Source organism: Centroberyx gerrardi, chromosome 13 (genome assembly GCF_048128805.1).
Source record: "Centroberyx gerrardi isolate f3 chromosome 13, fCenGer3.hap1.cur.20231027, whole genome shotgun sequence".
NCBI lineage: Eukaryota > Metazoa > Chordata > Actinopteri > Beryciformes > Berycidae > Centroberyx > Centroberyx gerrardi.
This window is the reverse complement of record NC_136009.1, coordinates 22701168-22714311: the sequence shown is the minus strand read 5'-3', so window position 1 is coordinate 22714311 and position 13144 is coordinate 22701168. Positions and strand designations below refer to the sequence as shown.

At 41.3% G+C, this 13144-nt stretch overlaps 1 protein-coding gene across 10 annotated transcripts in view; it reads right to left on the bottom strand.

The window, feature by feature from the left end:
• LOC139931005 (receptor-type tyrosine-protein phosphatase mu) overlaps window positions 1–13144 on the bottom strand; it is a 141427-nt gene that overhangs the window by 97226 nt on the left and 31057 nt on the right. For 8 of the 10 annotated variants that reach the window (XM_078287973.1, XM_078287978.1, XM_078287975.1 and 5 more), the window contains exons 1-2: window positions 10743–10767; window positions 54–328 (exon numbers count right to left, since the gene is read on the bottom strand). In XM_078287973.1, the coding sequence (XP_078144099.1) occupies window positions 54–328; window positions 10743–10752 (285 nt within the window). In that variant the 5' untranslated portion in view covers window positions 10753–10767. Of the gene's footprint in view, window positions 1–53; window positions 329–10742; window positions 10866–13144 lie in introns of those variants that run through there. The other 2 variants (XM_078287972.1, XM_078287971.1) reach the window with 1 other exon arrangement.

Sequence of the window (13144 nt, the reverse complement as noted above, 5' to 3'; positions counted from 1 at the left end):
CCTACATTTGACAATATGCGAGGGAGAGCTGGATTCAGAGTAAGTCTCCTCACCTGGTAGAAGTTGGGCCAGTAGGTGCTGATGGCCAGCTCCACCTGTCCCCAGGTCCGAGTGGCGGGACCAGACACGTTCCAGACGGGCATGCCCAGGGGACTGTTGTTTTCTTTGATGTAGACGTTGAGCTGGCCCGGGTGGCTGCTGTCTCGGCCTCCCATGTAGTAGTGGAAGATGACGCAGTGGGTGTCGTTCTCCTTCAGCTGGGGCGTCAGCAGCAGGGCCTTCTGCCCTGCAAAGCGTCCTGACGTGTTCACCATCATGAAAGCTGAGCCTGCAACACGGGGGAGATGATTATAACAAAATAACATTTAAATGACTGTTTATCAGACCTGGGTCAAATAGTAGTTCAAATAATTGTTTGCGTTAATCTGGTTGGAGTACCAGATGGGAAGGTTTTATCACACCATGACAACTGAGAGTCAGGTAGATTTACAATCATAGTAAAACATACCGAAATGACTTTCAAATACTTCCTCTGATTGTCTGTACTCATTATACACTGTATTATCCAATGTACAGTAGCAAACCCATCTACCTGGCACCTCAGTAGGCTAAAATAAATGGTAAAAGGTGTTTACAAATGCTATTTCTCCCAGGTTAAAAAATTGTATTAGCAGCCCAATTGTTTATTTGTTTCAAGGACCAAAATCAATATATATTATATATTTTACATGAACATTAAAGTAAGATGTCAAAGCTTTATGTGGTATTTTAAGAACACAAATTAATGGTAAAATATTGTATTAATACCTGCACATATTTCATGAGTCACATATTTCATTATTAGGAGCTGCAATAATTTGCCAACAAAATAAAAATTCAGTAAAATTATGCTGTCTGATATATTCTCTGATGCTGTTTTATATCTGGCAGCACAGCTTCAATAACTTCTTGGCTCAGTTGGTTATTAGAGACAGGTGGCTATTTGCTGAATAGGAAGATATCCTTGGCAAGTATCAGCTTCTTACTGGAGACCAGGTGTTTATTAGAAGTTTTAAATGAAAAGGATAATCTTATGAGAGTGTGCAGAAAGACGGTAAATAATGACTGGGTTGAGACCTTTCCCATTAGCACTGAGAAGTCTTGTGACCCTCTAAGTGGAATTGCCCTTATCTCTGGATGGATAGACATTCTCTAATCATAATCGTTCATCAAAATACAAAGAAGGAGCAAAGACAAATCCTAAAATGCTGGATGTTTGAGAATAATGTTTTTCCTCAATGACAGAGGGGAGGGAGATGATGAGAAATCAATAAGTTAAAATAAATTTGCCAAGCAAGACCCATTTAGATTTTATCATTTGGATTCAATATTAAAGGTTAATCTAATTCTTTCCCCTCTTGCCAATAAAACATGAGTGGGAATTATTATATTATTGGCAAGCTTTCAATGAGACACAGAACTTTCTATTTGTCATCATCCTATTTAGATTGGCTCAGCGATGAGATGGCACAAACCGTAACAGCATGTGAGACACTGCCAAAAAGAGTTGATGTTGAAATTTCTTTGAAAGTACGACAAGTCGCGATGATTAGACGGCACATTTTGGTTGGAGGTGAAACAAACGACCTGCAAGTAAAAAGCTCTGCTCGCCTGCGCATGAGGCTGAGCTGAGCTGCAATGGAGAAAGGTGCTTGTCACTAAATTTAACGTATGGTGATTCACCGAGATACGGTGTTAAACAGGGTGAATAACGTCAGCTACACAGCGGGCTTGGTCCCGGAGTGCGGCAGCCAAACAACCTCTCACAGAACCCTATTTGTTCCGTCAATGAGCTTGCCCACTTGTCTTGTTGTGCTGCACTTGTAACACGCACCAATTCCATCTGTCTCCAGCTTCAGATAACGAGTGGGGGGTCTGTCATGTTTACAGAATGAAACAGGAGGAGAAGGAGCAGAGGAGGAGGAGGAGGTGGAGCACTGGGTTGTGATGACACTGAGTCAGGCTCCTTGGCTTTGTTTGTCAGGTAGTAGCTAGTTGTTGTTTTGCAGGATCTTAACAGCATTTGAATCATGTGAGTGTCATAACTCCCTGTGCTTACAGCAATGTATAAAAGGCACTGTTGAAAGTTGTGATTAGCTATGTATGATTGTGGCCTTTTCTGGGTTACAGATTTTCATGCAGGACACCGCATGATCACTGTGTTCTGATTCACTGTTGTGAACAACAATCCACGATACTGCTGTTCTTCCAGTGCTTTTTAATGTATTATTCACTTTCAATCTGTCTCTGATGCAAGTGTGATTCACGCTAATTATTTTTGAGGATATGCAGGAGGTTGTGTATGATACATGAAGAAGGGCAGGAGGAGAACTGACTTTGAGGCACTTGTTTGTCCAACTTCAATCAGGCGGCTCCATATGAGGGCTTTGAGGTCTCCTCAATAACACTCAACCATCTGCTCAGGTGCCCACAACATTTTGTTTTTCCCCCTTAGAGGCATCAACAACCCTTGGTGTGATGCGAACCAGCACTAATAATCAGTTGATGAATTGTTCAATTGAAGCTCATGTTACAAAGACAAAGATGCCGGCGCCACTGCTTTCCTCTATGATTAAAACAGGTTGCTTACTATTCATTTGAAAAAGTCACATTGTGACAATGCTGCACAGGACATTTATGCACAGTCGTGCTCTCTGTCGGTAATTAGAGATGAAAATCTCAGATCCCTCAAGCAGCATTTGTACATTTTTACCATTATGTTAATGAAATATTAATAAAACAATAGGTACACTGTGTAAGAAGTCACTTCTTGTTTGATAAGGCTTAATGTACTGTAGTGGCTGTTAATATTAATTTGGAATTACTCGTCGGAAATACAAATGTAAATATTAAGACATGACTTCTCTAATCTGTCCAGACAGGCTGGCTGCAGCTCTGTAGCAATGAGACTCCTGAATGCTTGTCACTGAATTCAAAGACTACAAATTGTCTTGTTTTAGGTCAGTGAAGCCAAACACAACAAGAGGAAAAAGTCTCTTCTCTCCTCATTATCGACCACCAGAAAACATAAGGAGAATACAATATTTCAAGTGACACTGTGCCGCCTCATCATGCTGCCATTGTCACTCTCTAACAGAACTGAAGCAGATGACAGGAGAACGCTGACTGTCATTCAGTTTCTATGCTCTTCAAGGCTAATGACCACATACTCTGCAGGACCTGCTGCACCACGACAAGCTAATTAGCCAACTAGTCTAAGAGCAAATTATAATGACATTGTGTTAGTGCTGTGCTAATGTGCTAGTGATGCACAGGGGTGTTTTCCCTCTTTCTTCCTCTTTCTCTATCTCTAGTGCCTTAACAATGGCATGTTCAGGACCAATTAAAAATAGAGAGCTCTCTGCACACTTGAGGCCTGTCAGTGCAACTCCATAAAGGCCAGTGCTCTACTACTGTCTGAGGTATTCAGAAGAACAGATTTATTATTATTCCAATGTAGGCCACTTTCACCTTCCATTACAATGATGGCTGAACATAGAGAACATGGAGGCTGGTATGAAAAATGAATTAGCAAAAGATTGAGTGTCCCTGCTCCGGATGCTACATGCATTCATGTTACTGTTCTTCAGAAATTAGTGGCATGCTGCTGAAATAGTAACGTATGACTTTGATTTGAATACAATATTTTACAATTTATTAACAATGAAACTGTATACATGAGGGATTTAACACAGAAAACATCATTAATTGATAAACTGGTTGTTGGCTGAAGCCATAAACCATAAACCAGCCGTTCCACTGTTACAGAGAAGTTGTTATAAATTATCACTTTTTCTGATTTTGCAGTGAATGTGGTATTCCCAAAACGTATTACTTCTACCAATGAAGTGGGAAGACAGAGGTTATGTTTCCACCCCTAGTCTGATGAAGAGTGACTGTGCTTGAAATCACTTCTCTGGTGCATTAAAAGAATTTAAGGAAGCCCTGCAGTGTGCGGACCATTCTTTACCTGTTAATTGGACTTCTGTTCGGTCCAGCACCTGCCCTAGATAAGGACAATGGATTTGTGTGGCACCACCACACTATGTTTTTCACCCCTGTTTGTCTGTTTATTAGCAAGATATCTCAAAAAGTTATGGCTGATTTGGCTGAAATTTGGTGGATACACAGTTCTTGGCCCAAGGATCAGTTGCTTTTGGTGATCCGGGTCTAGGATTTCTGCCATTAGACGATTTTCATTTTTTAGCCATAACTATTATACTACTGTATGTTATGTGCTGGTGGGAAAGTCCGACATCGGCACTTTCAGTTCGCCTCGTAAACATCATGGCAATCACACGCTATTTTCTCCGAAAGTCTAAATGCGCTCTACTAAGTGCCTTCTAGTATGAAAATGGCTTTACCTAGCAGTGTAAACCCACAAATGTACAGGTTCAGCTGGTGATCAAGTAATCCGAAATAACAGCCTTAGTGGCTTTAATGGTATTACAGGCCGTACAGAGAACACCATGGACATACTCCAAAAGAAGGCTTCAATCAAGTTAATCCTTTGCCCCATCAACTCACTCGTACTGGCAGGCCAGTTGGGAATTGTTCACACTTTGGTCATGTGTGATGGGCAGAGAAGTTCCCTCCTGAGGATTCACTCCGCTAAGAGATTTTTCAAAGTGGCATCTCAGAGTAGAGGCCCGGTGGCAAATTGGTGATCAATCACAAACTAAATGTCTCATGTGACAACACAAACGCAATTTCATTTGGTAGTTTCTAGCAGCTAACCTCTTCCAATAAGAGAAATAGCAAGGAGATCCTTTGACATTAGGTTTCCGTGCCACTCTTGGCAAACCCCTGCATGTCTACCAAAGCACTGAGTCTTGCAAATTGAAACTCATTTTTGAGAGCAGGAAGCATAACTACACAAACATTACCCTGAGGCACAGGCAACAAGTAATGAGCATAATCTGTCGGAAGACAATAATCCATTTACAAGTGATTGCTCTTCAATAGGCAAGACTGAATCCTTGACCTGTAGTGATGTTTTCATTATTTTCATTATTTCCTAAAATAGATTCTGTCTTAATCTTTCTTAAGATTACATTTTGTCAAGTTGAATACACTTAAAGTCAGTGTGGCAAGCAGGAGGAGGGTTGAGCATAAATGGAGAGGCAGAGAGAGAACAAACAGTGACCTGAAACAACAAGTGGTAGATGAACCTTGTTAAACCTTTCCTACTGCATTCATACCCCTTTGTTGGTCTGTAGGTTGTCAGACTGGGAAGAGTGAACACCAGTACTCTGAAAGGACTAAGCAGCCTCCGGTGTGTTTAGTTGTTTGTGTGATGTTCTCTCAAGACCCATGGAATGCATGACAAAAAGCTATCACATATACAAAGCAACCAAATAAAATGCACCGCACTGTGAATTGGTTAGACTGGTTTCTACGGTGCTTTTTCAGGCAGGAGAAGGCAAGATGTAGCAAAATGCCTTGAGCTGGTTAAATGGCTGCAATTGTATGTTTCCTTTTTTCCCTCAATTCGTATTCATAAAAAGGGAGGAAAATATTCTAAATGGGAATATAGTCTCTTGTAATTTAGCTCATACGAATAGGGAACTGTCTAATCCTAATCATCAAAGTCTATAGGTTGGAGGTATTTAGATTCATTATGAGTTGAGTGATGGTCTGAGTAGAGGATATAATTTGCAATAATGACTAGTGCTCATTATTTCTCCTCCATTCAGGTCCTGAACTCTGTGAAAATCATTATGTGGGGGAAATCAGAATGAAGGGGCGCTCTTTAAACCCAAACCCTCCAGGTCTCATTTGCTAATAAAATTCACAGAGGTCACACCCGCAGAAAAGCACGGCAGCCGCTTCGGAAATGTCAATGAAGACAGGGCTATTCTCACTTTCTGCCACCAATCAAAAATGCTCTCGCTGTGAGGGTTAGGCTGTTAATGTGAACAGCCGTGGCCTCCACTCAATTTTCCAGAACTTTCCCTGTGTCCTTTGAAACATGAAAGGGGCCTGATAAAATAACACTGAATAAGTTTGGGCTTTCCATATGAAGGTTCTGGCAGGTTTCTTTGACAATGTCGAGCAGATTCACCCCGAAAACCATCCATCATGCTGAACACGTTCCTGCCCAGTCCCTTTAGTCAGGTGGAACAGCAGGTGACCCTTATTATGTTCCAACATCCTTTGTTGCCGGGCGTCAATCAGCGGCAATTCTTAATGGCTTAATATGTCATCTTAATATACTATTGGCACTCCATAGCAATATTCTCTTTATGAGCCATTTGCCTGCAACAAACACATTACACAACCACAGAGACTGTTCACGTGAGTCACTTGGCTAGATCATTAGCTGTAATGGTACATACCATGCACACTAATGTGAAATACAGTATGCAAATATGTCCTCCATCATGACAGTACAGCGTGCCGTCATAATCCTGTTTATAGTAACGGGTGCAATCCTATTTGGTCAGACCAGCGCACAATGCATCCTCACCCTACAAACATGCTAAATTGGAAATCTCAGACTGTCGCCCCCAGGAATTAATTCTCGAATTGATCAGACGAGGTAATTTGCTGTTCTGTTTTGTCCCTTAATCATATAATGGGGTTTCTCCTTAACCTCGCGACCTTGCCAACACCATGCGAGCTGCGAGTTTCGCACAAAGTTGGGAATGCCTCAGAAGCAATTAGCTTATTTTCACATCACAGACCCCTCCCTCCTCCACCCCATCGACAGCAAATCTCATCTTTTGCTGATGTGATTTAAATTCTGATTAAATTTCTGACGTCCTTCAGTCAGTGGGTGTTCTCTCCTCGCACATTTTAAGTGGCTATCCTTCTCTTCTTTTGTTTGAGCCGCGCGTAAACAACATCAGTGGCCCAGGTACGACGTTACCTCCTGATGACACGGTAAACATAGGGGAACGTTCTGTCTTTTAAAATGATCCGTCTTATCCATATGCATTGGCCACACAGTGAGAATGATACCCTTCTGGGTTCAAGAGTGAGTTGCATTTGCATGAACGCATTATGAACATGTGACAAGAAAGGACCAGAATGAGAGAAGAACCTCATTCTGTCAATCCTTCACTATTGTCTAAGTGTCGTTATCGACCAAGGGCAAGCAATCAAAACAAAGACACTGAGCAACAGTGAGACAAAACACATGCAATTCCTTTCCCTCCACATATTTAGAGGCAGACATTAAGAATAAAACAATAAGCCATTCAGCTGGAGCTGAGTTTGCTATTGTGCTTAGCATAATACAAAAACCCTAATTAATCTCAGTTAGAGGACCTTCATTCTCCTCCTCTTGCCATTATTCCCCAGAACGAGTCTCTGGGGAAAGCCAGGGAGCAGCAGCCTACTGCTGGCAACATCCATGACACCATCAGAGAGGAGGCAGCCTCTGCACCAGCTGGGGCTCACTAAAAACAGCTTCCTTTTTAATGGCATCTGGACGCCCCCCCGCAGCACAACACTGCAAACTTCCCCATCAAGTCAACCTCATCCATTCTTCTCCCAGACCGCCGCGCTGCACTGGGGAACTTTTTAACAACAGAGAGGAGGGTAGAATATCGAAAACGCGCTTTTCAACAGCCTGCCAGTCCATTCTAGCTGACATGATACAAATGTCTTCGATTCAAGTGTGGCAATTTTCTCTTCAAATAATGCGCAATCCAGCCCAACGTCTGATTCTTTTCAACAGAAGTGGGGAACGGAGTCCAACTCCAGTCTCCAAGGCTGAGTGAGTGTCGTCTTGGCTGAGACGGTTTTATTGTCGAGATCCAGGACAGATGAGGCTTGTTGGTATTGATGGGACTGACAGTGACAGTTCTGCCGGGGGTGTCTCCAGTTGGCTTGGGAGAGGGAACATACTGGGGTGTGCCCAAGCAGACGTGCAGAGTCTCAGAACTGGGCTGAGCCACCCTAAAGGAGCCAAAGCATGCAATCAGAGCCGAGCGGCGGGATAAACAAGGCTACTCTCTGTCCAGACGTAGCAATTAGGTAGGGAGCGGATCCTCGTAAACAACCCAGAGTTTCAGGCCCTGCTTGAGTTTGTCTCCTCTCCTTCATGTGGCCACGGGGCTCGTTTTCCTCATTGCGTTTCATTCCTCTTTTGCGTTTCGGTACTCTTTTATTTACATGTTGGGATGGAAGCGGGCCAGTTTGGTCTTTGGTTGCAGTATGAGCTGGTAGGATGAAGGAGAGTCCTCACTGAGCTCCACACACACACAACATGTCAAGTTCTACATTAGACTCACTGGTGCACATAACTTTTCACCAATCTACCACAGTGACAACCACCTTAATTCAGGATGCTTCCTCTTGGTTTCACAAGACTTTGATGTATCTTATTAGATACAGATAATAGATAATGTGCAGCTTTCATGTCTTAACTTTATTGTGATCTTTGAATAAAACTTCAAATTATATTATTCCATAATGAACACAGCAAATTTTTTTTTTTACATCTGATAATGATTAACTGATGATTCAATCAAAGTCAGTTAGTCCAACTTTTTAATGAACGTTGATGAGCTTTTTTTATAGCAGTCGATTGACAGAGTTAGCTGATAGCTAAAATTTGAATTAATGTGGGAGCTAGATGTTTAAACTTCTATCTAGTTCAATGATTTACTATGAGAATTCAGCCAGGGCAGAAGAGGTTTTAATAATCGTGCAGATCATATATTCTGTTTGAGGTAAACAACACTATTTGGATAGATAGTGTGTACAACTGCTTTTAAACGTGTTTGAGTTGGTAATGCCTTCTGTTCGGTGGCCACTCTAATTCCATTTCCATCCCGGCACACCAGGTAGGATAACAATCTGTTCTGTGAGCATGATAAGGTCGTTTTGTGGAGATTCATAAGTACAGGTTGAGAGTGAGACGGCAATCAGAGGTGAGATAGCTTTTCCAGCGGTGTGGCTTTCACCTAAATGCATTTCTACCCATCAACCCCCTCTCTGGTAGTCCTAAAACAATTTCATCCGTCAAGTGCACTACATTTCACATCCCTTTCAACGCGGTCAAAGAGGAGAGATTACAATTTTGTATGGCAGGGTGAGTGCTCACGCTGAGAAATGGAGAAAGAGCTGCAACCTGTTAATTACCCGCAATTCAAGATGCACAGGTAGAAAACAAGCCTATCTGAAGTGTACTCAGACTGGAAGCACAATCAGGGACGCCTTTTAACCAGACATGGGATTTTAATCAGATATGTTAAATTTAGACCATGCGCGAGGTGTTAATTTGTAGGTCAAGGCTTTTCCAGATTCCGCTGTAACCTTTGTCCAGCCTCCATGTGTCCCGACATAAATCAATTGCAATGGAAAAAGTAGACACTTCCCCCTCCATGGCAGGTAATTTCTCCGGGGCGGTTCAACACACACCCTGACACACACACAAACAGGTCTGGGCACCGGCTGCTTAAAATTAGTGAGGGCCTGCTAATTAATTCCCGCTCTGTCACTGGGGGGGCCCAGCGCAATCTATCTGTGATGCAGCCTTTGTGAGATTAGGCGTCAGATAGGAGAGGAAAACAATATCCATTAGTTTGCAACGCTACCTTTGTTATAACATGAAAAAAAGCGCCGTTCCATTAGTCTAATTCCTTAGGTGCCTTCAGCTCGGTGGCGGCGATATCTCCTCATTTCAAATCAAATGAAAAGCGATCAATGGAACATTAAAGAGACAAATTGTGTGCGGCAGACACAAAATGCGGGGAAAGCATTTTAATGAATTCCAATATGTGGCTGATGGAAAGAATTCCTTAATTAAAATGGATTTGAGTATTTTGATATCCAATGCGCTCCTGTCGCTTTTGTCTCAATTCGTGCTGTTGTCACCTGTGAGGCGGATATTGATGTGGAACGACACTTTATCAACATCCCACATCAATGACAAAAGAGAAGGAAATAGTGTTGGAACTCGAGAGAAGAATGTGTAAATAGAACTGTCTCTTTAAAGTATGTGCTAATAATGTTCAAGATTACATAGTAGTAAAAAAAATACATAAAGTTAAATCAATAATAATTAGTCTCTAATACTAGGTTGTATGATGCGGGTCTAAGTTTGATAGATTGTTCCTTTATTGGCTTAAATGCTTTTCTAACAAGTAGGAACTTCCCGTTTAGAAAATAATATCCTGTGACAAAAATGAGGGCTTAAAGATATTGACAAAAAAATCTAATTCCGATTATTTGACAGAATATTGCAATTGCGATTTAAACTGCGATTCATATCATCATGTTTTTCTTGTCATAGGCCTACATTTTTTAGAACTTTAAAACTGTTTAAAGAAAAGTGATTTTGTTAAAAAAAAATTGAAGTCAGTTTACAGGATTTACTGAGTTTGAGTTTGATGAAAGGTTTTCACCAATATTGTACTTGATTCATGGACCAAAGGTTACCTGGAGCTCTAAAACACATTGTTCAGAAATCAATTTTGGACGCTTCTCTCTCTTAAGCAATTAATTGCAGCCTCTACAATTTGAAAACTGCAAAAGTTCATGTTGCGATTTCGATTTTTTTTTTTTTTAGATGAATTGTTTAGCTCTACAAAAATCCTTCCATGTGAGAGAATCTTTCAGTGCAACATACTGCTTTCAACACAGCATTGACAGCATGAAATGGGCAGACTATTGCAATGAGCTATTCTCTCTCAGTATGGCGATGGAGTCGTCATTTCTCCTCTCCGCCGAGCCGGTGTCACCTTCCTTACCTGAGGGCATCCAAGGATCTGATGAAGGCTTCTCTCTGGTGTTGGCCTGCTCCCAGTCAAGGTCATCTTCTCTGCCTTGGCTGTACCCGCACGCCGCCAGCGGCTTCTCAAAGTTACAATCGCCTGTGACAAAAGGAAGAAATTTATATTGTTATACAGCTTTTCCATTAACTTGGTGCCCAAATGAATGAACACATAAATTACATTCTCCCCCCTTTTTTTTTTTTTACCGGCGGTATTCATAATGCAATATGCCAGACAATGAGATGCATTTAAGTGAGACAGAGTGAAGGATTACTGTAGCAGGCGAGGCACAACATACATTACCGTCATTAGCAACACGGCAGTCCAATTTCACAATGACAAGTATGAAGTGTCCAAACTCCATCATCGTTAGGCATTATGTTCCCAAACTGCACCACCATCTAGGATAAATTGATTTATTTTCTTTGCCGGCCACAGAACTTTGCTGTTCATGGGCCCTTACTCCACAGAGCTGCTCTAATCCTTTTTACAAGCTGCTAGCAAAATGACAGCAAGCAACCATTAGGGCCGGGCTTCAACTAGGCTTGGCGTGTGATCGATTAATACAAATACCCCTTTATTCCTCACACCTTAAAGGCCATGCGGAGAATGTGAAAGTTGAGCTTTTTTCCCCCCCAAAGTGCTTTTCAATCTACTCATAAATCTAAGAAAGGCATGTCAGAACAATATCTGGCGGGAAAGGAGTCCATACTGAGGGGGGAAAAAAAGCTCTGAGGTGGCTTTTACACCACAGGAGATCCTTTCAGATGACTTAAAGGAGTACTGTATAAAATGATTTTATGCTGTTGAAGATTCAGGATCACACTGGTTCATTGTTGATAACAGACTCCACATTACTATCTTACAAAAAAGAAATTCCAAATTTTGAAACTGTAACAATTTGTTTGCACATTCCGTAATAAGTCTCTAAGCACAGATGACATACAGATTTTATTGCCTCCGGGAACGTCCTTTGAGCCAGAATCTATGCCAGGCCAAAACCAATATCTCATCTCTTACAAGCTCCCTGTGACATTCTGCCGCATAAAGGCTATGAGCTGGGGTCTTTGTTTTCCCATTTATCTCTGTGGTGACATTTACAGTACATGTGCAAATGAGTGGCCAAACGAGGAGAACACAAGATAATTAATATCCAGCTCCATAGGGCAGCTGCTAATGATATATTTGCTGCTTTGTCTGTTTTTGAGGGGGTGGACATAGAGAGGGGAGCCATTGCCAATATATCATTACATTGGTAAAAGGTTGAGGATTTGTTAAGATCTTGTCTGGAAATTCATTGGCTTGTAGCTAACACTTCACTGAACCCAGAGCTGTGACTGGTTAGGATTGTATGTGTGGGCGACAGCAGCGAATGCCAGTCTCTCAGACGGAGAGTCAATCACCCGCAACATCATCCAGTTACCTTTCTATCCTTTTTCTCCATTCCTGCCACTATGTATGCAGGAGCCTTCGCTGTGAGGCTGGTAATTGATAGTAAATGATGTTTCCTTCCACACAAATGCAATTTTCAGAATGTGATGCTGAAGTTCTTGCTTTCATTCACAAATGGCATTCACTGAAGCATGCCAGGACACTGTTGCCACATCACAGTAATCATCACTATGGAGAATTCAGAATACAGATTCCCACGTCAGTATCACCATCAAGTGTCAGTTTATAACACTTGACAAAATCATTAAATGAAAATGATATGTTATTTATTGAGAGGTATGTAATAAAGGAAGTAAAAATTTGACTGTTGTGAAATGTAACCTTCACTCTCAATCTTCATACCTCTTTAGCTAACTCCTACAATACGCTTAATGTATTCAGAAAGAACTGCTCTCTTTAGGCCTACTCTACCTTTTATTACTCATGTCAATATCTGAGGAAAAATCTCTTTTTTATAATTACTCTCAACCCTGTGTGTTTTGAAATTGTTTTTAGCTAGCTAGCTGCAGCTTGCAAAACATGTGGAGCTAGCTAGCAAACAATAGCTGATGTAAACATAACTCCACATCTAGCAATTTGTTATTGCTGTAAAGCCTTTGCAAAATCCCCCCCAAAAAACAAAAAAAAAACCACTGCAATGTTATTCTTACATTTCCACCATGAAAATCACAAATGCACAGTGGGTTTGTACAGAATCTCTACCTCTTTACATTATTTTGACATGTCTAAAATGTTTACTCTTTACCCTTTGAACCTCCATGTCTTACAGAAAATATTTTTTTTCCCACTGGCTCATCATTGCCCATCTCATCAGTTTTTTTTGTACATTAGTTCTTCATTCATTCCGCTGAGACTGTCCTCAACTTGCATGGATCCACCTACAGCAGCATATGAAAACAGTGATTTAATGCTGAATGTTTGATTAG